Raw genomic sequence first — 27545 nt, forward strand, 5'->3', positions numbered from 1 at the left:
AGTCAAGCATAAAGCAAAGCAGCATGTTTATGTATTAAGCAGTAGTATAACGAACAATTTTCTCATCACAGACTTACCCTCTGTCATACAGTGAGCAATAAGGGAGATAGAGTCCTCGAATAAAATCCCAAATATTACTGTAATTCCAGTTAAGGATTGCATTAACGCGCATCATTGGTGGCCAATCCTTGTCAGTATGTGAGAAATACTCAAGGGTACCTGAAATACAAAGTAATTAGAATCCAACAAATTTGTATTACAAACGAAATCAAAAAGTATTATACAATTATAGCACTAAGTATACTAACTAGTCAAAAAGCCATCTGTTATAATGAACCACGCAACCATATAACATTGTTGGAACCACTATTCCTTTAAACATACCCATTTTTGCTCTCCCAGATAATGTTCTCGCCTTCCACACATTCTTCAATGCTCCCAGAACCTTTGCCCCCTCTGCCACCCTGTGACTCACTTTTGCTTCCAAGGTTCCATCTGTTGCTGAATCCATTCCCAGATATCTAAAACACTTCACTTCCTCCAGATTTTCTCCATTCAAACTTACCTCCCAATTAGCTTGTCCCTCAACCCTACTGAACCTAATAACCTTGCTCTTAGTCACATTTACTCTCGGCTTTTTTTTACACACTTTACCAAACTCAGTCACCAACTTCTACAGTTTCTCACCTGAATCAGCCACCAGTGCTGTGTCATCAGCGAACAACAACTGACCCACTTCCCAAGCCCTCTCATCCACAAGAGACTGCATACTTGCCCCTCTCTTCAAAACTCTTGCATTCACCTCCCTAACAACCTCATCCATAAACAAATTAAACAACAATGGAGACATCACGCACCACTGCTGCAAACCGACATTCACTGGGAACCAATCACTTTCCTCTCTTCCTACTTGCACACATGCCTTACATCCTTGGTAAAAACTTTTCACTGCTTCTAGCAACTTACCTCCCACACCATATACTCTTAATACCTTCCACAAAGCATCACTATCAATCCTATCATGTGCCTTCTCCAGATCCATAAATGCTACATACAAATCCATTTGTTTTTCAAAGTATTTCTCAAATAAATTTAAAGCAAACACCTGATCCACTTATCCTCTACTACTGAAACCACACCAATCTTCCCCAATCTGATGCTCTGTACATGCCTTCACCCTCTCAATCAATACCTTCCCATATAATTTCCTAGGAATGCTCAACAAACTTATACCTCTGTAATTTGAGCACTCATCTTTATCCCCTTTGCCTTTGTACAATGGCACTATGCATGCATTCCGCCAATCCTCAGGCACCTTACCATGAGTCATACATATAGTGAATATCCTTACCAACCAGTTAACAAGACAGTCACCCCCTTTTTAAATTCCACTGCAATACCATCCAAACCCGCCGCCTTGCCAGTTTTCATCTTCCGCAAAGCTTTCACTACCTCTTCTCTGTTTACTAAGCCATTCTCCCTGACCTCTCTCACTTCGCACACCACCTCAACCAAAACACCCTATATCTGCCATTCTATCATCAAAAACATTCAAAAAAAACTTCAAAATACTCACTCCATCTCCTTCTCACTTCACCTATTGTTATTACCTCCCCATTACCCCTCCTTCACCGATGCCCCCATTTGTTCTTGTCTTACACACTTTATTTACCTCCTTCCAAAACATCTTTTTATTCTCCCAAAAATTTAATGATACTCTCTGACCCCTACTCTCATGTATTCCCTGCATGTCATAGAAGGTGACTAAAAGGGGGGCTGGAAATCCTCCCCTGCCATTTTTCGATTTTCCAAAGGGAAGAACAGAGGGGGCCATGTGGGGATGTTCCCTGTAAAGCTCAATCCTCTGCTCTTAATGCTATCCTGCTAACACGAGAAATGGCAAATATGTATGAAAAAATAATTATATATGGCATCAAGATTCTATTTATCACTCTACTCTTTTCATTGCACTTCTACATACATTCTTCCCTATCACACCTCCAAAGGATAAGCAAACTGCAAGCGCAACTTTATGACCATGCCTGAGTAAGGGTCACTTCGTCGAGTACCCATGATGACAGCTTTTATTGCAGGTCTCTTTGCCAGTAATGTGAACAGTGCACTTTTCATTGGACCAGGCAGTACCTCACAATCCAAGTCATATCTGCAAGAATATCATCAAATCTACAATGAACACTTGCAAAAAAGATGTGGAATATAATATATGATAATTACAAGATATTATTCAAACTATCCCCATTTAGACAAAAGAGCAAAAGAGAGTACTATACAGATTTAAAAAATAAAAATAAAAAATTAGTTGATTTAAGACTGCTTTCAGTGAAGCACATAAGAAAATGTTAATCTAATGCAAATATACTGCTCAAAAAACTGTTTTAACATCTTTTTCTCTGCTTGGTAGAGAAATGAGTCATAAGTTTTAGGGATTCCCCAGATCTTGAGCCAGGATACGGGGAATCCCAGATCTTTAGCCAGGATACGGGGAATCCCAGATCTTGAGCCAGGATACGGAGAATCCCCAGATCTTGGGCCAAAATGCAGGGAATCCTCAGATCTTGAGCCAGAATACTGGGAATCCCCAAATCATAGGCCAGGTACAGAGAATTCCAAGATCTTGAGCCAGGGTATGTGGAATACCCAGATGTTCAGCCAAGACACAAGGAATCCCCTGATCTTGAACCCAGGGAATCCCCAGATTTTGATCCAAGATAGGGGAATTCCCAGATCTTGAGCCATGAGATGGGGAATTCCCAAATCATGAGTCAGAATAAGGGGAATCCCCAGATCTTCGGGTAGAACATGAGGAATCCCCAGATCATAAATCAGGATATCGGGAATACCCATATCTTGAGCCAGGACCCGGGGAATCCCCAGATCTTAAACTAAAACACAGGTAATCCCCAAATCTTAAACCAGGATATGGGGAATCCCCAGATCTTAAGCCAGAATGTGGGGAATCCCCAGATCTTAAGCCAGAATATGGGGAATCCCCAGATCTTAAACCAGGATATGGGGAATCCCCAGATCTTAAACCAGGATATGGGGAATCCCCAGTTCTTAAAACACGGGGAATACCCAGATCTTAAACTAGGACAAGGGGAATCCCCAGATCTTAAACCAAAACACAGGGAATCCCCAAATCTTAAACCAGGATACGGGGAATCCCCAGATCTTAAGCCAAAACACGGGGAATCCCCAGATCTTCAGCGAGGGAAGCGGGGAATCCCCAGATCTTTAGCCAAAACACGGGGAATCCCCAGATCTTAAGCCAAAACACGGGGAATCCCCAGATCTTCAGCGAGGGAAGCGGGGAATCCCCAGATCTTAAGCCAAAACACGGGGAATCCCCAGATCTTCAGCGAGGGAAGCGGGGAATCCCCAGATCTTAAGCCAAAACACGGGGAATCCCCGGATCTTCAACCAGGACCCGGGGAATCCCCAGATCTTACGCCAAAACACGGGGAATCCCCAGATCTTAAACCAGAATGTGGGGAATCCCCAGATCTTAAACCAGAATGTGGGGAATCCCCAGATCTTAAACCAGAATGTGGGGAATCCCCAGATCTTAAGCCAGAATATGGGGAATCCCCAGATCTTAAACCAGAATGTGGGGAATCCCCAGATCTTAAGCCAAAACACGGGGAATCCCCAGATCTTCAGCGAGGGAAGCGGGGAATCCCCAGATCTTAAGCCAGAATGTGGGGAATCCCCAGATCTTAGCCAGAATGTGGGGAATCCCCAGATCTTTAGCCAGAATGTGGGGAATCCCCGGATCTTCAGCGAGGGAAACGGGGAATCCCCAGATCTTAAGCCAGAATGTGGGGAATCCCCAGATCTTAAGCCAAAACACGGGGAATCCCAGATCTTCAGCGAGGGAAGCGGGGAATCCCCAGATCTTAAGCCAGAATGTGGGGAATCCCCAGATCTTCAAGCCAAAACACGGGGAATCCCCAGATCTTCAGCGAGGAAGGGGGAATCCCCAATTTTAGCCAAATTAAACACGGGGAAATCCCCAGATCTTAAGCCAGAAAAGGGGAATCCCCAGATCTTAGCCAGAATATGGGGAATACCCAGATCTTACGCCAAAACACGGGGAATCCCCATATCTTACGCCAAAACACGGGGAATCCCCGGATCTTCACCGAGGGAAGCGGGGAATCCCCAGATCTTAAGCCAGAATGTGGGGAATCCCCAGATCTTAAGCCAAAACACGGGGAATCCCCGATCTTCAGCGAGGGAAGCGGGGAATCCCCAGATCTTAGCCAGAATGTGGGGAATCCCCAGATCTTCAGCCAAAACACGGGAATCCCAGATCTTCAGCCAGAATGGGGAACCCCCATATCTTTAGCCAAAAGTGGGGAATCCCCAGATCTTCAGCCAGAATGTGGGGAATCCCCAGATCTTCAGCCAAAACACGGGGAATCCCCAGATCTTACGCCAAAACACGGGGAATTCCCATATCTTACGCCAAACACGGGGAATCCCCGGATATTCAGCGAGGGAAGCGGGGAATCCCCAGATCTTAAGCCAGAATATGGGGAATCCCCAGATCTTAAACCAGAATGTGGGGAATCCGGATCTTCACCCAGGGAAGCGGGGAATCCCCAGATCTTAAGCCAAAACACGGGGAATCCCCGATTTAAGAAAACGGGGAATCCCGATCTAGCGGGGGAAGGGGATCCCCAGATTTAGCCAGATGTGGGGAATCCCCAGATCTTAAGCAGAATGGGGAATCCCAATCTTCCAAAGGGGAATCCCCAGATCTCACGGGGAACGGGATCCCGATTTAAGCCAAACGGGGAATCCCCAATCTTAGCAAAGGGGGAATCCCCAGATCTTAGCCAGATGGGGGAATCCCAATCTTAAGCCAAAGGGGAATCCCAGATTCAGCGGGGAAGGGGAATCCCCAGATCTTAGCCAGAATGTGGGGAATCCCAGATCTTAGCCAAAGGGGGAATCCCCAATCTTCGCCAAAGGGAATCCCGATCTTAAGGAAAGGGGAATCCAGATCTTAAGCCAAAATGGGGAACCCCAGATCTTAGCAAAACGGGGAATCCCCAGATCTTTACCAGAAGGGGGAATCCAATCTTAAGCCGATGTGGGAATCCCCAGATCTTAGCCAGAATTGGGAATCCCCAGATCTTAAGCCAAAAGGGGAATCCCAGATCTTAGCGAGGGAAGCGGGGAATCCCCAGATCTTAGCCAGAATGGGAATCCCCAGATCTAAGCCAAAGGGAATCCCAGATCTTAGCAAAGGGAATCCCCAGATCTCAGCGAGGGAAGGGAATCCCCAGATCTTAGCCAGAATGGGGAATCCCATCTTAAGCAGAAGGGGAATCCCAATCTTAGCCAGAATGTGGGAATCCCCAGATCTTAGCCAGAATGGGGAATCCCAGATCTTAGCAGAAGCGGGGAATCCCCAGATCTTAGCCAGAAGGGGGAATCCCCAATCTTAAGCCAGAATGTGGGGAATCCCCAGATCTTAAGCCAAAACGGGAATCCCAGATCTTGCAGAAGGGGAATCCAATCTTACCAAATGGGGGAATCCCCGATTTAGCCAAATGGGGAATCCCCAGATCTTAGCCAGAAGGGGAACCCAGTCTTAACCAGATGTGGGGATCCCCAGATCTTAGCCAACACGGGAATCCCCAGATCTTAGAAAGGGGAATCCCCAGATCTTAGCCAGAATATGGGGAATCCCAGATCTTTAGCCAGATGTGTGGGAATCCCCAGATCTTCGCGAGGGGAAGCCGGGGAATCCCCAGATCTTAAGCCAGAATAATGGGGAATCCAGATATTCAGCGAGGGAAGCGGGGAATCCCCAGATCTTTAGCCAGAATGTGGGGAATCCCCAGACTCTTAAGCCAAATCACGGGGAATCCCCAGATCTTCAGCGAGGATAAGGGGAATCCCCAGATCTTAAGCCAGAAAGGGGGAATCCCCAGGATTCTTAGCCAGATTATGGGGAATCCCAGATCTTAAGCCAGAATGTGGGAATCCCCAGATCTTAAGCCAAAACACGGGGAATCCCCAGATCTTCAGCGAGGGAAGCGGGGAATCCCCATATCTTAAGCCAAAACACGGGGAATCCCCAGATCTTCAGCGAGGGAAGCGGGGAATCCCCAGATCTTTAGCCAGAATGTGGGGAATCCCCAGATCTTAAGCCAGAATGTGGGGAATCCCCAGATCTTAAGCCAGAATATGGGGAATCCCCAGATCTTAGCCAAAACACGGGGAATCCCCAGATCTTAAGCCAAAACACGGGGAATCCCCGGATATTCAGCGAGGGAAGCGGGGAATCCCCAGATCTTAAGCCAGAATGTGGGGAATCCCCAGATCTTAAGCCAAAACACGGGGAATCCCCAGATCTTACGCCAAAACACGGGGAATCCCCAATCTTCACCGAGGGAAGCGGGGAATCCCCAGATCTTAAGCCAGAATATGGGGAATCCCCAGATCTTAGCCAGAAATTGGGGAATCCCCAGATCTTAGCCAAGAATGTGCGGGATCCCCAGATCTTAGCCAATTGGGGAATCCCCAGATCTTAAGCCAGAATATGGGGAATCCCCAGATCTTAAGCCAGAATACACGGGGAATCCCAGATCTTAGCCAAAACGGGGAATCCCGATCTTAGCAGGAACGGGGAATCCCAGATCTTAAGCCAGAATGTGGGGAATCCCAGATCTTAAGCCAGAATATGGGGTATCCCCAGATCTTGAGCCCAGAATGTGGGGAATCCCAGATTCTTAAACCAGAATGTGAGGAATACCCAGTATCTTAACAGAAATTGGGGAATACCCAGGATCTTAAACCAGAATGTGGGGAATCCCAGATCTTAGACCGAATGTGGGGAATCCCCAGATCTTCAGCCAAAACACGGGGAATCCCCGGATCTTCAGCGAGGGAAGCGGGGAATCCCCAGATCTTAAGCCAGAATATGGGGAATCCCAGATCTTACGCCAAAACAGGGGAATCCCCGGCTATTCGCGAGTGGAAACGGGGAATCCCAGATCTTAAGCCAGAATGTGGGGAATCCCCCAGATCTTAAGCCAAAACACGGGGGAATCCCCAGGATCTTCAGCGAGGGAAGCCGGGGAATCCCCAGATCTTAGCCAAACGGGGGATTCCCCAGGATCTTAAAGCCGAGGGAATGGGGGAATCCCCAGATCTTAAGCCAGAATATGGGGAATCCCCAGATCTTACGCCAAAACACGGGGAATCCCCATATCTTACGCCAAAACACGGGGAATCCCCGGATCTTCACCGAGGGAAGCGGGGAATCCCCAGATCTTACAGCCAGAATGGGGAATCCCAGATCTTAAGCCAAAACACGGGGAATCCCCAGATCTTCAGCCAGAATGCGGGGAATCCCCAGATCTTTAGCCAAAACGTGGGAATCCCCAGATCTTAAGCCAGAATATGGGGAATCCCCAGATCTTAAGCCAAAACACGGGGAATCCCCAGATCTTCAGCGAGGGAAGCGGGGAATCCCCAGATCTTTAGCCAGAATGTGGGGAATCCCCAGATCTTAAGCCAGAATGTGGGGAATCCCCAGATCTTAGCCAGGGAAGTGGGGAATCCCCAGATCTTAAGCCAGAATATGGGGAATCCCCAGATCTTAAGCCAAAACACGGGGAATCCCCAGATCTTAAACCAGAAGATGGGGAATCCCCAGATCTTACGCCAAAACACGGGGAATCCCCAGATCTTAAGTCAAAACACGGGGAATCCCCAGATCTTAAGCCAAAACACGGGGAATCCCCAGATCTTAAGCCAAAACACGGGGAATCCCCTGATCTTACTCAAAAACACGGGGAATCCCCAGATCTTAAGCCAAAACACGGGGAATCCCCAGATCTTAAGCCCAAACACGGGGAATCCCCTGATCTTACTAAAAAACACGGGGAATCCCCAGATCTTAAGCCAAAACACGGGGAATCCCCAGATCTTAAACCAGGATACGGGAAATCCCCAGATCTTAAGCCACAATGTGGGGAATCCCCAGATCTTACGCCAAAACACGGGGAATCCCCAGATCTTAAGTCAAAACACGGGGAATCCCCAGATCTTAAGCCAAAACACGGGGAATCCCCAAATCTTAAGCCAAAACACGGGGAATCCCCAGATCTTAAACCAGAAGATGGGGAATCCCCAGATCTTACGCCAAAACACGGGGAATCCCCAGATCTTAAGTCAAAACACGGGGAATCCCCAGATCTTAAGCCAAAACACGGGGAATCCCCAGATCTTAAGCCAAAACACGGGGAATCCCCTGATCTTACTCAAAAACACGGGGAATCCCCAGATCTTAAGCCAAAACACGGGGAATCCCCAGATCTTAAGCCCAAACACGGGGAATCCCCTGATCTTACTAAAAAACACGGGGAATCCCCAGATCTTAAGCCAAAACACGGGGAATCCCCAGATCTTAAACCAGGATACGGGAAATCCCCAGATCTTAAGCCACAATGTGGGGAATCCCCAGATCTTAAGCCAGGACCCGGGGAATCCCCAGATCTTACGCCAAAACACGGGGAATCCCCGGATCTTAAGCCAGAATATGGGGAATCCCCAGATCTTAAGCCAGAATATGGGGAATTCCCAAATCTTAAACCAAAACACGGGGAATCCTCAAATCTTAAACCAGGACACGGGGAATCCCCATATCTTCAGCCAGGACTCAGTGAATCCCTCGATCTTGAGCCAAAACACTGGGAATCCCCAGATCTTAAGCCAGAATATGGGGAATCCCCAGATCTTAAGCCAGAATATGGGGAATCCCCAGATCTTAAGCCAGCATATGGGGAATCCCCAGATCTTAAGCCAGAATGTGGGGAATCCCCAGATCTTAAGCCACGAGACGGGGAATCCCCAGATCTTAAGCCAGAATGTGGGGAATCCCCAGATCTTGATCCACGAGACGGGGAATCCCTAGATCTTTGTCCTAGACATGGGGAATCCCCAAGTCTTAGGCCAGGACAAGGGGAATCCCCATATCTTGAGCCAGGACCCAGAGAATCCCTAGATCTTACGCCAGAATACGGAGAAATCCCCAGATCTTGAGCCCGGACACGGGGAATCCCTAGATCTGGAGCAAGGATATGGGGAATCCCCAAATATTGAGCAGGGATACAGGAAGTCCCCATATTTTGAGGCAGAACACAGGGAATCCCCAGATCTTGAGACAGGACACGGGAAATCCCGATATTTTGAGCCAGGACATGAGGAATCGCCAGATCTTGAGCCAGAATATGGGAAAATCCCCAGATCGTCTTGAGCCAGGGTACAAAAAAAATCCCCAACGTGAGCCAGGGTACAGAGAATCACCTGATCTGGAGCAAGGATATGGGGAATGCCCAGATCTGGAGCAAGGATACGGGGAATCCCCAGATCTGGAGCAATGATACGAGGAATTCCCAGATCTGGAGCCAGGGGATGGGGAATCCCCAGATCTTCAGACTGCACACGAGGTATTCCCAGATTTGGAGCAAGGACACAAGGGATATTTTAGGGAATCCCCATATTTTGAGCTATAGGACATGGTCAATCCCTAGATCTTAAGCCAGGATATGGGGAAATCCCCAGGTCATGAGCCAGGACACGGGGAATTGCCTCATTTTGAGCCAGGATATGGGGAATCCCCATATCTTGAGTCAGGAATTAGTGAATCCCCACATGTTGTGCCAGGATAAAGGGAATTGCCAGAATTTAAGCCAGGATACAAGGAAGCCCCCATATTTTGAGCCAGGGTACGGGGCATCACCAGATTTTGAGCAGGATAAGAGGAATCCCCAGATTTGGAGCAAGAGTACGGGGGATCCCCAGATATCAAGAGTGGCTGTGGGGAATCCCCATATTTTAAGCTAGGTCATGGGGAATCCCAAGATCCTGAGCCAGGATACAGGGAATCCCCCGATCTTGAGCCAGGGTGCTGGCCCAAGATCTGGAGCAAGGATACAAGGAAGCCTCCAGACACTGAGCCAGGATACTGGAAATTCCCATATTTTGAGCCAGGGCATGGGGATTTGCCAGCTCTGGAGCAAGGATAACAGGGAATCCCTAAATACTGAGAGTTATCGAGATGATTAAATATTTGGGGATTCCCTGAGTCATGTCACTAGATTTGGAGATTCCATAGGTTCTGACTCAAAATTTGGGGATGCCATGTTTCCTGTGTCGAGATTTAAAAATATGGCGAATTCTGAATCAAAATTTGATGTGTGGCGGGGTGGCAACAAGAATGAATGAAGGCAGCGAGTATGAATGTGTACATGTGTATATATGTATATGTCTGTGTATATATATGTGTGTATGCAGTGAAATGTAAATGTATGTATGTGAGCGTGTATGGGCATTTATGTATATATATATATGTGTATGTGGGTGGGTTGGGCCATTCCTCGACTGTTTCCTTGCGCTACCTTGCTAACGCGGGAGACGGCGGTTAAGTATCATCAATCAATAAAAAAAAAAAAGTACAGTGTTCCTACCTAAAACATGGAGATTCCTTGTCTCATGTCTCAACATTTGGGTATTCCCAGGGTTCTGACTCAATGTTTGGCGATTCCCACGGTCCTGTCTCAAAATCTGGGAATTCCTTGTGATGTCTCACGATTTGGGGATTCTCCAGGTTCTGACTCAAAATTTGGGTACTCTCAGTGTCCTGTTTCAAGATTTAGATATTCTCTGGGTTGCAACTCAAAATTTGGGCATTCCCAGTGGACTGTATCAGGATTTGGGACTTCCCCGGGTTGTGACTAAAAATTTGCTGATTCCCCATGTTCTGTCTCAATATTTGAGGGTTCTCTGGCTTCTGACTCAAAATTTGGGGATTCCCAGTTTCCTATCTAAAGACTTGAGGATTACCAGGTTCTGACTCAAATGTTGGGATTCCAAGTTTCCTGTCACAAGATTTGGGGATTACCCGGGTTCTGACTAAAAATTTGGGGATTCCTCATGCCACATCTCAAGATCTGGGCATTTCCTGGGTTACGACAATATTTAGGGATTCCCAAAATCCTGTCTCAGGTTTTGGAGATTCCCGGGTTCTGGATAACAATTTGGAGATTCCCTGGGTCCTGTCACAATATTTGTGGATTCCCCAGGTACACATACATTTTGGGGATTCCTCAAGATTTGGGGTTTCCCCAGCTTTTGACTTAAAACAGGATTGGAGAATCTGCAAATTTTAAGATTTGGGGATTTCCTAGGTTCTGAGTCAGAATTTAGGGATTTTTTGAGTCATGTCTCAAGATTTGGGCGTTCCCTGGGATCAGACTGAATATCTAGGGATTCCCAATGTCCTGTCTCAAGATTTGGAGACTCCTTGGGTTCTGATTAAAAATTTGGGAGATTCCCCGGTCCTGTCACAAAATTTGGGGATTCCTGGGTTTTGACAAATTTGGGGGATTCCTCATGTCCTGTTTGAAGATTTGGGATTCCTGGGTTCTGACTCAAAATTTAAGGATTCCTCGTGTCCTGTCTCAAGATTTGGGGATTAGCCAGGTCCTAACTCAAAATTCTTGGATCCCTGAGATGATTCAAAACCTGTGGATTCTGTCACAAGATTTGGAGATTCCCTGAGTTTTGAATCAAACTTTGGAAATTATTAGGGTCCTGACTCAAAACATGGGTATTCCCTGTGTCCTGTCACAAATTTTGGAGATTCCCAAGGTTCCCACTCAAAATCTGGGGATCTACAAGGCTCCCACTCAATATCTGGAGATTCTCTGTGAATTCTGCCTCAAGATTTGGAGTTTCCACAGCTTTTGATGCAAAATCTGCAGATTTTCCGTGTCCTGTTTCAAGATTAAGGGATTTCCCAGGCTCTGACTCAGAATTTGGGGATTATCCAAGTCCTGTCTCAAATTTGGGGGATTTCCTGTGTTCCTACTCAAAATTTAGGGATTCTCAGTGTCCTGTCACAATATTTGGGGATTCCTAATGTCCTGTCTCAAGATTTGGAGATTCTCCGGGTTCTGAATCAAAATTTGGAGATTCTCCAGGTCCCATCACATTTGGAGATTCCCTGGGTTCTGAATCAATATTTGGAGATTCTCCAGGTCCTATCACATATTTGGAGATTCCCTGGGTTCTGAATAAAATTTTGGAGATTCTCGGGGTCCTATTACAAGATTTGGAGATTCCTGGGTTCTGAATCAAAGTTTGGAGATTCTCCGGGTCCTATCACAAGATTTGGAGACTATCTGGGTTCTGAATTAAAATATGGAGATTCTCCAGGTCCTATCACAAGATTTGGAGATTACCCAGGTTCTGAATCAAAATTTGGAGATACTCTGGTTCCTATCACAAGATTTGGAGATTACCCGGGCTCTGAATCAAAATTTGGAGATTCTCCGCACTCCATCAAAATTTGGAGATTTTCCAGTTTCTGGATCAAAATTTGGAGATTCTCCGGGTCCTATCACAAGATTTGGAGATTCATCGGGTTCTGAATCAAAATTTGGAGATTCTCTGGGTTCTATCACAAGATTTGGAGATTCACCGGGTTCTGAACAAAAATTTGGAGATTCTGTGGGTCCTATTAAACATTTGGAGATTCCCCAGGTTCTGAATCAAAGTTTGAAGATTCTCCGGGTCCTATCACATATTTGGAGATTACCCGGGTTCTGAATTGAATCAAAATTTGGATTCTCTGGGTCCTATCACAAGATTTGGGGATTACCTGGGTTTTGAATCAAAATTTGGAGATTCTCTGGGTCCTGTCACAAGATTTGGGGATTATCTGGGTTCTGAATCAACATTTGGAGATTCTCTGGGTCCTATCACAAGATTTGGGAATTACCCGAGTTCTGAATCAAAATTTGGAGATTCTCCAGGTCCTATCACAAATTTGGAGATTACCCAGGTTCTGAATCAAAATTAAGAGATTTTCCAGGTCCAATCACAAGATTTGGAGATTCATCAGGTTCTGAATCAAAATTTGGAGACTCTCCAGGTCCTATCACAAGATTTGGAGATTCCCCAGGTTCTGAATCAAATTTTGGAGATTCTTTGGGTCCTATTAAACATTTGGAGATTCCCCAGGTTCTGAATAAAAATTTGAAGGTTTTCCAGGTCCTATCACATATTTGGAGATTACCCAGGTTCTGAATCAAAATTTGGATTCTCTAGGTATTATCACAAGATTTGGGGATTACCCGGGTTCTGAATCAACATTTGGAGATTCTCTGGGACCTATCACAACATTTGAGGATTACCCGAGTTCTGAATCAAACTTTGGAGATTTTCTGGATTCCATCACAAGATTTGGAGATTACCCGGGTTCTGAATCAAAATTTGGAGATTTTCTGGATCCTATCACAAGATTTGGAGATTGCCCGGGTTCTGAATCAAAATTTGGAGATTTTCTGGATCCTGTCACAAGATTTGGGGAATACACGGTTTCTGAATAAAAATTTGGAGATTCTTCAGGTCTTATCACAAGATTTGGAGATTACCTGAGTTCTGAATCAAAATTTGGAGATTCTCCAGATCCTATCACAAGATTTGGAGATTCCCTGGGTTCTGAATCAAAATTTGGAGATTATCTGGTCCTATCACAAGATTTGGAGATTACCCAACTTCTGAATCAAAATTTGGAGATTCTCTGGGTCCTATCACATGATTTGGGGATTACCCTGGTTCTGAATCAAAATTAGGAGATTCTCTGGGTCCTATTACAACATTTGGAGATTCCCCAGGTTGAATCAAAATTTGGAGATTCTCCGGGTCCTACCATAAGATTTGGGGATTACCCAGGTTCTAACTCAGTATTTTAGGATCCTCAAGTTCTGTTTCAAAATTTGGGGAATCCCCATATCCTGTCACAAGATTTGGAGATTTCCTGGGTTCTGACTTGAAATTTGGTGATTCTCAGTGTCCTATCTCAGAATTTGGAGATTCCACAACTTTTGACTCAATATCTGCAAATTCCCCGAGTCCTGTTTCAAGATTTAGGATTTCCCTGGTTCTGACTCAGAATTTGGGAATTCCCTGTCTCATGTCTTAAGATTTGAAGATTTCCTGGGTTCCTACTCAAAATTCGATTCCCCATATCATGTCTCAAGATTTTGGGATTCCCCGGATTCTGACTCAAAATTTGGATTCCCTGGGTCCTGTCCTAGGATTTAGGAATTCAAAAGTTTCTGACGTAAAATTTGGGGTAAAGCATGTCCTGCCTCAAAATTGGGGGTTCCCCTTGCTTTTGACTAAAAATTTGTTGATTATCCTTGTACTGTTTCAAGATTTTAGGATTCCCCCGGTTCTGACTCAAAATTTGGTGATTCTCCACAGTCTGTCTCAAGATTTGGGGATTCCCTGGGTTCTGACATAAGATTTGGGGATTTCCAAAGCTCTGTCTCAAGTTTTGGGGATTACCCAGGTTTTAACTCAAAATCTTAAGATTCCTGAGATCTGATCCAGAATTTGGAGATTCCCGATGTCCTGTCTCAAGATCTAGAGATTTTGTGGGTTCTAACTCAAAATTTGGGGAATCCCTGTGTCTTGTCTCAAAATTTGGGGATTAACTGGGTTCTTAATCAAAATTTTACGATCCTCAAAATTTGGGGATTCCCTGTATCCTGTAACAAGATTTGGGAATTCCTCGGGCTGTGGCCCAAGATTTGGGGATTCTCCATGCCCTGTCTCAAGTTATGGGGATTCACTGTGTTCTGACTCAAAATTTGCGGATTCTCTGGGTTCTGACTCAAAAGTTAGGCATCCCCCATTTCCTTTCCCAAGATTCTGGGATTCCCTGGGTTCTGACTCAAACTTTGGGATTTCCTAAGGTCTGTCTCAAGATTTGGGGATTACCCAGGTTCTAACACAAAATAGTGGAATTCTGATTAAATATTTGGGGATTCCCCATGACCTGTCACAAGATTTAGAGATTCCCCAGGTTCTGAATCAAAATCTGGAGATTCCCATGGTGACAAGATTTCAGGCTTCCCCGGGTTGGGACACAAAACTTGGGGATTCCCCAGTTCCTGGCCCAAGATTAGTGGATTCTCCATCTCTCTGACCAAGAAATTAATAAACCTAATTCATAAACATCAATAATGTCACAATTCAAATTGACTGCAGACATTTATACATGGCTTAGCAACAAAGGCAGCTGCTGGGTTCACCTTGGGAGTGGGCCCCAGGGAGTCCTCTGATTGTCAAAGGGTTACGATACTCATTATGATAAGAAAAACTAATAAACCTAATTCATAAACATCAATAATGTCACAATTCAAATTGACTGCAGACATTTATACATGGCTTAGCAACAAAGGCAGCTGCTGGGTTCACCTTGGGTGTGGGTCCCAGGGAGTCCTCTGATTGTCAAAGTGTTACGATACTCATTATAATAAGAAAAAAATATGTGCCCTACCCTCCCATCTCTCCCACAGTTAAAGCATTAAGGTGCTCATTATAATCATAAAAATCATTTAGCAGAGCTGAATATTACCTGTTTATAGACTGTTGAACAAATTCTGTGACCTGAGGAAACGCATTGTCTTCTGTAATGTAGACAGCTTGGAGTTTGGTAGAGAAGTGCCGCTGCATCATGGCATAAGTCAAGTGAAGTACAGCTAAACAGTCCTTGCCACCATTGTAACAAACACAGATTTCCTCAGCACTAAAAGAAAAACATATTCAACAGTTTATTCATACAATGAACAATGGATTTTGTATGAATACAGATGAGAAATTTAGTAATGTGTAAAAGCCTTCTAAGCATTAAGTAATTGTCAGGAAATAAATTAAGACATGTCAAGTAGATCAGTATACATATTCCTTACTCTCCTTATAGGAACTCGCACTGCATTAAGTGGTTTTCCTCTCACACCATAAATACCATGTAATGATCTTCTGAATAAATTTCAATCAATAACAACTGAAAAACTGAAATATCTAAAGCTGTATTGCATAATCAAACATCTGCAAACATCCCAACACCAGAGAAAAATACAGACTTGATACTTTACCTATACTGTTCAAAACACTGCTTAAGGATATCTAGGGCTTCTTGTACAGGAGTCTTTAAAGAAGGTGATGATGACAAAAGTCTGTCAATGTGCTCCCATGGAGAGGTGACTGTGTCATCAACGTAGTCTACAACAACTCCTAAACCAAACATCAATCAAAAATATTAGTATACAAAATAGTAATCTGGACAACTGCTGTTATAGCTTTAGCAATATATATATTCATTTACATTTATTTTGCTTTGTTGCTGTCTCCCGAGTTAGCGAGGTAGCACAAGGAAACAGAAGAAAGAATGGCCCAACCCACCCACATACACATGTATATACATACACATCCACACACACAAATATAGATACCTATACATCTCAACGTATACATATATATACACACACAGATATATACATATATACACATGTACATAATTCATACTGTCTGCCTTTATTCATTCCCATCGCCAACCCGCCACACATGAAATAACAACCCCCTTCCCCCTCATGTGTGCGACGTAGCGCTAGGAAAAGACAACAAAGGCCCCATTCGTTCACACTCAGTCTCTAGCTGTCATGCAATAATGCCAGAAACCACAGCTCCCTTTCCACATCCAGGCCCCACACAACTTTCCATGGTTTACCCCAGACGCTTCACATGCCCTGATTCAATCCACTGACAGCACGTCAACCCCGGTATACCACATCGATCCAATTCACTCTATTCCTTGCCCGCCTTTCACCCTCCTGCATGTTCAGGCCCCGATCACTCAAAATCTTTTTCACTCCATCTTTCCACCTCCAATTTGGTCTCCCACTTCTCCTCGTTCTCTCCACCTCCGACACATATATCCTCTTGGTCAATCTTTCCTCACTCATTCTCTCCATGTGCCCAAACCATTTCAAAACACCCTCTTCTGCTCTCTCAACCAAGCTCTTTTTATTTCCATATATATTTTTTTTTTTTTTTGCTTTGTTGCTGTCTCCCGCGTTTGCAAGGTAGCGCAAGGAAACAGACAAAAGAAATGGCCCAACCCACCCCCATACACATGTATATACATACGTCCACACACACAAATATACATACCTACACAGCTTTCCATGGTTTACCCCAGACGCTTCACATGCCCTGATTCAATCCACTGATGGCACGTCAACCCCGGTATACCACATCGATCCAATTCACTCTATTCCTTGCCCTCCTTTCACCCCCCCCCCCCTGCATGTTCAGGCCCCGATCACACAAAATCTTTTTCACTCCATCTTTCCACCTCCAATTTGGTCTCCCACTTCTCCTCGTTCCCTCCACCTCCGACACATATATCCTCTTGGTCAATCTTTCCTCACTCAGTCTCTCCATGTGCCCAAACCATTTCAAAACACCCTCTTCTGCTCTCTCAACCACGCTCTTTTTATTTCCACACATCTCTCTTACCCTTACGTTACTTACTCGATCAAACCACCTCACACCACACATTGTCCTTAAACATCTCATTTCCAGCACATCCATCCTCCTGCGCACAACTCTATCCATAGCCCACACCTCGCAACCACACAACATTGTTGGAACCACTATTCCTTCAAACATACCCATTTTTGCTTTCCGAGATAATGTTCTCGACTTCCACACATTCTTCAAGGCTCCCAGGATTTTCGCCCCCTCCCCCACCCTATGATCCACTTCCGCTTCCATGGTTCCATCCGCTGCCAGATCCACTCCCAGATATCTAAAACACTTTACTTCCTCCAGTTTTTCTCCATTCAAATTTACCTCCCAATTGACTTGACCCTCAACCCTACTGTACCTAATAACCTTGCTCTTATTCACATTTACTCTTAACTTTCTTCTTTCACACACTTTACCAAACTCAGTCACCAGCTTCTGCAGTTTCTCACATGAATCAGCCACCAGCGCTGTATCATCAGCGAACAACAACTGACTCACTTCCCAAGCTCTCTCATCCCCAACAGACTTCATACTTGCCCCTCTTTCCAAAACTCTTGCATTCACCTCCCTAACAACCCCATCCATAAACAACCCCATCCATATATATATATATAGATATATATATATATATGGAGAGAATGATTAAGGAAAGATTGACAAAAGAGGATATATATATGTCAGAGGTGGAGGGAGTAAGGAGAAAATGGGAGACCAAATTGGAAGTGGAAGGATTAAGTGAAAAAGATTTTGAGCGATCGGGGCCTGAACATACAAGATGGTGAAAGGTGTGCAAGGAATAGAGTGAATTGGAACAATGTGGTATACTGGGATCAATATGCTGTCAATGGATTGAACCAGGGCATGTGAAGTGTCTCGGGTAAACTGTGTGGGGCCTGGATGTGGAAAAGGAGCTGTGGTTTCAGTGCATTACACATGACAGCAACAGACTGAGTGTGAATAAATGTGACCATTGTTGCCTTTTCCTAGCGCTACCTCGTGCACGCACGGGGGTAGGGAGGTGCCATTTCATGTGTGGCGACAGGAGTGGATGAAGGCAGCAAGTATGGATATGTACATGTGCATATATGTAAATGTCTGTGTATGTATATGTATAATCCCTGGGGACAGGGGAGAAAGAATACTTCCAATGTATTCCTGGCATGTCGTAGAAGGCAACTGAAAGGGGAGGAAGCGGGGAGCTGGAAATCCTCCACTCTCATTGTTAATTTTCCAAGAGAAAATTCCCTTAAAAGCTCAGTCCTCTGTTCTTAACACTACCTCACTAATGTGGAAAATGGCAAATAGTATGAAAAAAAAATGTATATTTATGTTGAAATATATAAGTATGTATATGTGCGTGTGTGGGCGTTTATGTATATACATGTGTATGTGGTTGGGTTGGGCCATTCTTTCGTCTGTTTCCTTGCGCTACCTCACTAATGTGGCAGACAGCAACTAAGTAGAATAAAGTAATATAAATATATATCCCAATTCTCCTTGTTTCCTCCACCTCTGACACATATAGCCTCTTTGTCAACCTTTCCTCACTTATTCTCTCTATATGTCCAAACCATTTCAATACACCTACTTCTGCTCTCTCAACCACACCCTTTTTACTACCACGAATCTCTCATACCCTTTCGTTACTTACTCAATCAAACCACCTCATACCACACATGGTCCTCAAACATTTCATTTCTATCTATAGCCCATGCCTCACAACCATATAATATTGTTGGAACCGCTATTCATTCAAACATACCTATTTTCACTCTCCGAGATAACGTTCTCTCTTTCTACACATTCTCCATAACTCCAAGAACCTTTGCCCCTTCCCCCACCCTATGACTCAATTCCATTTCCATGGTTTCATTCACTACTAAGTCCACTTCCAGATATCTAAAACACCACACTTCCTCTAATCTTTCTCCATTCAAACTTACATCCCATACAACTTGTCCCTCAACCCTGCTGAACCTAATAACCTTGCTCTTATTCAAATTTACTCTCAACCTTCTTCTTTTACACACTTTTCCAAACTCTGTCACCAACTTCTGCAGTTTCTCACTTGAATCAGCCACCAAAGCTGTATCATCGGTGAGCAACAACTGACTCACTTCCCAGGCCCTCTCATCCTTAACAAACCGCATACTCACCCCTCTGTCCAAAACTCTTGCATTTACCTCCCTAACCATGCCATCCATAAAATAAACAACCATGGGGACTTCACATACCCAAGCCACAGATCAACCTTCATTGGAAACCAATCATTCTCATCTTTTCCTACTCGTATACATGCCTTATACCCTTGATAAAAACTTCTCATTGCTTCTAGCAGCTTACCTTCCACAGAAAGAATTACAACAAAATGAGTAGTTTCAGGACAGTAGCTGGGTAAAAGTAGAGACAGCCATGAAAATGGGCAATCAAAACCACTGCATGAGTAAACTGAAAAATTTATGGAGGTACATAAGAATACTGACTAAAATTTTGCACTAAGAGAAAGCTGTAGAAAAAATAACACTAAGTAGCACATCAAATAAACTCACTACGAAGGAAAAGAAAGAAAATTCAAAATGGTATGATATTAAAAGTTATCGGAAAACATGAAAACAGTGTTCTTTAAATTACCTTTAGGAAGCTTGCTCCTCAGATATTCCTCTGCTGAAACTAAGACATCAGCACTTAGGGATTCCAAAGTGATTTTAGTTTTATAGTAGCTGAAAGGAAAAAGGGTACATAAATTATTTTGCAGATTCCACTTTTATTAGAACTCTGCAAAAAATAGTCACTGAAGGTAAAAACTTCCTTCTACAGGGCCTAAGCCTCTAATAAGACTTCATGTTTTAAGAAAATATACATAATGCATCCCTGAGAATGGGAAGAAGTAATACTACCCCCGTATTTCCTGTGTTGTAAAAGAATAAGTGGTATGTAAGTGGGGGCTGGAAACCCTCTTGTATTTTCAATTTCTAAATGTGGAAACAGATGGAACTAAGCAAAAATGGCTCATCGCCCTGAAAGCCTCAGGTAAGGGTGTCTAAATGTGGCTATACATAACCAGAATGACAAGGAGAGAGAGAGATATGTAATATGTTTGAGAAGAAGAGCATAGAAGTTTTAGCTCTGAATGAAATTAAGCTCAAGGCTTTGGTGCCATGCTCAAGTCAGAAACTACACAGGTGGTGTCTGAGTATCAGAAAGTGTGTGAAAAGAAGTTGAGTTAATGTAAACAAAATTGTGATTAACAGGCTTAGCAGGGGAGAGGGATGCTGGTGTGACTGTGAGGCTGAACAGAGAAATATATGACAGCAGACTTAGTAGTGTATGAAACTAGGGGAGCTGAAATAAATCATAGTGTGGCACATGGAGACATGGCCTTAGGAGGAATGATAAGCATGGTAAAGGAGAGGTAATTGTCTGTCAGGGTAAAGATGGGTATGCTTCAAGATATAGTAGTCTCACCTGCACTAAATGGATGCTAGTCAAGGGCTCTAAATTGATGAATATGGAAGATGATAGATGTATTGGAAATGAAGTGTCTGAGGACAATATATGGTGTGAGGAGGGCCGACTGGTTAAGGAATAATGGGTGAGAGAGAGCTGTGGTAGTAAGCAGAGCATATCAAAGAGAGGTGAACACAGTGCAGTGAAATGGTTTGGACTTATAGTGTTGGTAGAGACTGACTTAGATGATCTATGTGTCAGAAGAGGAGGGAAAATGGAGGAGGGAGAAACCAAGGATGAGACAAATAGAGTGAAAGATGCTTTGAGTTATCAAAGCATGAATATACAGGTGGATGTGAAGCATGCATGGGATAGAGAGAACTGGAGCGATGTGGTAAACCTGAAGATATGTGCTATCAATGAGCAAAGCTAGTGCATATAAAGAGGTCAGAGGAAACCAGGGAAAGGTCCATGGGGTTTGGCTGTGGATGGAAATCTCTGGTTTCAGTAAAATATACATGAAAGCCAAAGAGTGTATGAGGGCAAATGAGACCATTTTTCATATGTCCTTGGTGCTACCCTGCTGATGTCGGAAACAACTTACAATTATGGAAAAAAGCATCATCTATCATTATTTACCAGCCTATAACATTCCTAACCTATCCCCTATGGATATAAAAAACAATTTCCAATCTAATTATTGTTTGTTTCACTCTATGCACCTTTTGTATACTTTACTTAACATACTGCCCCCTATCTACAACCAGGACCCATAGACCTTTCCACAGTTTACCCTGGCTGCTTCATGTGCCCTAGTTCAGTCCACCAACAGCACATCACCCCCTGTATACCATATCACTCCAATTCACTCTATTCTTTGCATGTCTTTCACCCCACTGCAAGTTCAGGCTCCAGGTACTCAATAAGATATTCACTCCATCCTTCCATCTCAAATTTGGCCTCCTCTTTCTCCTAGTCCCCACCACATCTGACACATATATCCTCTTTCTCAACCTCTCCTCATTCATTCTTCTCATTTGTCCAACCCATTTCAGCACAACTTGTTCAGCTCTCCCAACCATACCCTTCTTATAACAACACTTATCTCTTACTCTATCATTACTTGCTCTATGATCCCTTACAACACACATACTTCAAAAATTTCATTTCCAACACATTCACCCTCTTCCATATAACTTGTATACATACAACACTGTCGGGACTACTGTATCTTCAAATATACCCATTTTCACCCTTCCAGACAGTGGCCTCCCTTTCCATTCCTCAATGCTCCCAGAACCTTCACCACATCCACTCTCAGGTATATAAAACATTCCACTTCCTTCAAGTTTTCACCATTCAAATTCAAACCCCAATCTGTACATACTAACTTATTCCGAGCAAAAGAGGTGACTAAGTGAAAACAAATGTTTCCATACTTGCTAAAGATTAAGCAATAAAAACATGAGTAAACACCAACCTGTGAAATAACTTTGGGTATGAACCAAATGACACAGATGGGTACTGAGCTACAGTATCATTCAATGCTGAAGCAACTTCTACTTCATCTGCTGTTAAGTATACTTCCCCACTGCTGAATCCTATCCCTGGTCTGTGGAACAGTTTCTGTAAATATAAAATATAATGAGATTGAAGGGAAGAAACCATTGGAGGCATAAAGAGAGATGTTATAATTTAGCGCCCAATTTTTGCCAAAAGAAACTCTGAAGAGCTTCACACCTCTGAGTTCACCAAATAACAAGAATGAAAAACAGGATTATTAGTTACATTGTTGTAACTGTTGTCTACTCACACCTTGGCAAATTTTCTAAAGAATTATTCTGATTTAGTAATCAAATCTACAGGTTTTTTTTTTTTTTTTGCTTTGTCGCTGTCTCCCGCGTTTGCGAGGTAGCGCAAGGAAACAGACGAAAGAAATGGCCCAACCCACCCCCATACACATGTATATACATACGTCCACACACGCAAATATACATACCTACACAGCTTTCCATGGTTTACCCCAGACGCTTCACATGCCTTGATTCAATCCACTGATAGCACATCAACCCCGGTATACCACATCGCTCCAATTCACTCTATTCCTTGCCCTCCTTTCACCCTCCTGCATGTTCAGGCCCCGATCACACAAAATCTTTTTCACTCCATCTTTCCACCTCCAATTTGGTCTCCCTCTTCTCCTCGTTCCCTCCACCTCCGACACATATATCCTCTTGGTCAATCTTTCCTCACTCATTCTCTCCATGTGACCAAACCATTTCAAAACACCCTCTTCTGCTCTCTCAACCACGCTCTTTTTATTTCCACACATCTCTCTTACCCTTACATTACTTACTCGATCAAACCACCTCACACCACACATTGTCCTCAAACATCTCATTTCCAGCACATCCATCCTCCTGCGCACAACTCTATCCATAGTCCACGCCTCGCAACCATACAACATTGTTGGAACCACTATTCCTTCAAACATACCCATTTTTGCTTTCCGAGATAATGTTCTCGACTTCCACACATTCTTCAAGGCTCCCAGAATTTTCGCCCCCTCCCCCACCCTATGATCCACTTCCGCTTCCATGTTTCCATCCGCTGCCAGATCCACTCCCAGATATCTAAAACACTTCACTTCCTCCAGTTTTTCTCCATTCAAACTCACCTCCCAACTGACTTGACCCTCAACCCTATTGTACCTAATAACCTTGCTCTTATTCACATTTACTCTTAACTTTCTTCTTTCACACACTTTACCAAACTCAGTCACCAGCTTCTGCAGTTTCTCACATGAATCAGCCACCAGCGCTGTGTCATCAGCGAACAACAACTGACTCACTTCCCAAGCTCTCTCATCCCCAACAGACTTCATCCTTGCCCCTCTTTCCAAAACTCTTGCATTCACCTCCCTAAGAACCCCATCCATAAACAAATTAAACAACCATGGAGACATCACACACCCCTGCCGCAAACCTACATTCACTGAGAACCAATCACTTTCCTCTCTTCCTACACGTAAACATGCCTTACATCCTCGATAAAAACTTTTCACTGCTTCTAACAACTTGCCTCCCACACCATATATTCTTAATACCTTCCACAGAGCATCTCTATCAACTCTATCATATGCCTTCTCTAGATCCATAAATGCTACATACAAATCCATTTGCTTTTCTAAGTATTTCTCACATACATTCTTCAAAGCAAACACCTGATCCACACATCCTCTACCACTTCTGAAACCACACTGCTCTTCCCCAATCTGATGCTCTGTACATGCCTTCACCCCTCTCAATCAATACCCTCCCATACAAATCTACAGGTATACTGGGAAATTTAGCAATAAGATATAGAATAAAAACACGAGAATGTCCTGTCAGAAAAATGGAAGGATTATTCATTATTCTACCACATGAAATCTTCAAACAAGAACTGATAATAGTTAATGAGAGTGCTGGATCAACCCTTCCTCGAGCAAAATTGCATCATGGGTAGTAGTAGGTAGGTAGCTAAATAACCTTTCTTTCAATATATCTAGTTTTTCCCTCAAGGTCTGGTCTCAGTGAGTTTGTCTCTGAAGAAAAACTCTGAAACAAAAAGATAAAGGTTTCTCTTCCAGGCCTTGCAATATTTCACTTGACACCCTATCTCCCTTACATACTCATTTTTTTCTCCTTTATTTCCCCATGCTTAATCATCGTAAGTAGGTTCTGTAAACATGATTACAGTTTGAAAACAGAGAAAAACTGACTAATTCAAATCTATATACTGGTCATACATAGCAACATGAAATCTATCATTCCTCTCATTAACTCCCACTTATCCCAACCATATGCTGACTTGTCTCCCTTTCACTCCTCTCCTTGTATTCTTTGCTAATCAGCTTATTACCCTGATTTCCATACTATTCAAATATATGTTGATATGGCCTTCAATTGACAAACTAAAGAAATCTACCTTTCCTAAGAGAACAAAAGCTCTCTCCAGCAGATGTGGCACCCCTGGGAATATGGTCACATTTTTTACACCAATGATTGGGTATCGAGATTTAATCCCTCTGGATCTATCTTCCCCAAAGTGAAGTACTGCAGACTCAGGAATCTGTTGATATAAAGCACTTTTAAGAATACCTACTGACATGGATTACACTGAACCCAGTACACTTTACCAACACATCAGGGACAAATGAAAAGCAAAGTACTATTAACTGGGATGATGAGTAAAGCAAAAACTCTTTTTGATAAAAGATCATTTTTTCTGATTGAATAGCCACTACCCAAATCAACATTATCTCAGAAAGCAAAAATGAGTGGTAGAAGGCGAGAACATTATCTCAGAAAGCAAAAATGAGTATGTTTGAAGGAATAGTGGTTCCAACAATGTTATATGGTTGCGAGGCGTGGGCTATAGATAGAGTTGTGTGGAGGAGGGTGGATGTGTTGGAAATGAGATGTTTAAGGACAATAAGTGGTGTGAGGTGGTTTGACTGAGTAAGTAATGAAAGGGTAAGAGAGATGTGTGGTAATAAAAAGAGGGTGGTTGAGAGAGCAGGAGAGGGTGTTTTGAAATGGTTTGGTCACATGGAGAGAATGAGTGAGGAAAGATTGACAAAAAGGATATATGTGTCAGAGGTGGAGGGAACGAGAAGTGGGAGACCAAACTGGAGGTGGAAAGATGGAGTGAAAAAGATTTTGAGCGATTGGGGCCTGAACATGCAGGAGGGTAAAAGGCGTGCAAGGAATAGAGTGAACTGGAGCGATGAGGTATACCAGGGTCGACAACCTGTCATTGGATTGAACCAGGGAATGTGAAGCATCTGGGGTAAACCATGGAAAGTTTTGTGGGACCTGGATGTGCAAAAGGAGCTGTGGTTTCAGTGCATTATACATGACAGCTAGAGACTGAGTGTGAACGAATGTGGCCTTTGTTGTATTTTCCTAGCGCTACCTCGCGTGCATGCGGGGGGAGGGGGTTGTCATTTCATGTGTGGCGGGGTGGCAATGGGAATGAACAAAGCCAGCAAGTATGAATTACGTACATGTGTATATATGTATATGTCTGTATATATATATATATATATATATGTGAATGTAAATGTGAATAAGAGCAAGGTTATTAGGTACAGTAGGGTTGAGGGTCAAGTCAATTGGAAGGTAAGTTTGAACGGAGAAAAACTGGAGGAAGTAAAGTGTTTTAGATCTGGGAGTGGATCTGGCAGCGGATGGAACCATGGAAGCGGAAGTGGATCATAGGGTGGGGGAGGAAGCGAAAATTCTGGGAGCCTTGAAGAATGTGTGGAAGTCAAGAACATTATCTCGGAAAGCAAAAATGGGTATGTTTGAAGGAATAGTGGTTCCAACAATGTTATATGGTTGCGAGGAGGGCAAGGAATAGAGTGAATTGGATCGATGTGGTATACCGGGGTTGACGTGCTGTCAGTGGATTGAATCAGGGCATGTGAAGCGTCTGGGGTAAACCATGGAAAGCTGTGTAGGTATGTATATTTGCGTGTCTGGACGTATGTATATACATGTGTATGGGGGTGGGTTGGGCCATTTCTTTCGTCTGTTTCCTTGCGCTGCCTCGCAAACGCGGGAGACAGCGACAAAGCAAAAAATATATATATATATATATATATATATATATATATATATATATATATATATATATATATATATATATATATATATATATATATATATATATATATATATATATATATTATATATATATATATATATAATATATATATATATATATATATATATAATATATATATATATATATATATATATATATATATATATATATATATATATATATATATATATATATATATATTATTCCCTGGGGATACGTTGAAATGTATAGGTATGTATGTGTGTGTGTGTGTGGACGTGTATGTATATACATGTGTATGTGGGTTGGTTGGGCCATTCTTTCATCAGTTTCCTTGCGCTACTTTGCTATCATGGGAGACAGCGACAAAGTATAATAGAATAGAATATATATCTTTCTTTCTTTCATGCATATTCGCCATTTCCCACACTAGTAAAGTAGCATTAAGAACAGAGGACTGAACCTTAGAGGGAATAACCTTCTTTTGAAAACCTAAAAACAGGAGGGGAGGATTTCCAGCCCCCTGCTCCCTCCCCTTTTAGCCGCCTTCTATGACAGGCAGGGAATACGTGGGAGGTGTTCTTTCTCCCCTGTCCCCATTGATGAGATTGCCTTGATAGGGCCTCAGCTGACCATGGCATCTCAGCTAACATTAGAAAAAATCAGAGAAAAGCCTGGCATATGTTAATGTTCATATTTCATTTGATCAATTTTAGCTCAAGCTTCCTTAAACCTCGACCTCCTCCCCAGCTTTCTTTCCTCAGCTTTGCAAGAATCTTAAGACCCCTTAGAATCAAATAAAAAACAAGGATTTTGTGACCTTGTGAAAAAGCTGTCTAAAATATATATGATTAACAAGAATCTTTTGCATATGTAACAAAAGTAACATCTAAATAACTGTATCTGGAAAACCAATCACTTTTAGTCACATCATGCTATAATGAAAAAAAAGCAACTGTCTGAAAATAAAAAAAATTTCATTTTCATAAGGGGTTTATGGTACACGAAATTAATGTGCTCACTATTATTTCAACTTC

At 43.2% G+C, this 27545-nt stretch overlaps 1 protein-coding gene across 1 annotated transcript in view; it reads right to left on the reverse strand.

The window, feature by feature from the left end:
* LOC139746689 (FAD synthase-like) overlaps window positions 1-27545 on the reverse strand; it is a 53906-nt gene that overhangs the window by 11211 nt on the left and 15150 nt on the right. The window contains exons 5-11 of the mRNA XM_071658131.1: window positions 24847-24990; window positions 22358-22503; window positions 20062-20150; window positions 15996-16134; window positions 15476-15646; window positions 2043-2164; window positions 78-219 (exon numbers count right to left, since the gene is read on the reverse strand). Of these exons, the coding sequence (XP_071514232.1) occupies window positions 78-219; window positions 2043-2164; window positions 15476-15646; window positions 15996-16134; window positions 20062-20150; window positions 22358-22503; window positions 24847-24990 (953 nt within the window). The remainder of the gene's footprint in view (window positions 1-77; window positions 220-2042; window positions 2165-15475; window positions 15647-15995; window positions 16135-20061; window positions 20151-22357; window positions 22504-24846; window positions 24991-27545) is intronic.

The sequence above is a fragment of the Panulirus ornatus genome, chromosome 66, assembly GCF_036320965.1.
Source record: "Panulirus ornatus isolate Po-2019 chromosome 66, ASM3632096v1, whole genome shotgun sequence".
NCBI classification, from domain to species: Eukaryota; Metazoa; Arthropoda; class Malacostraca; order Decapoda; family Palinuridae; genus Panulirus; species Panulirus ornatus.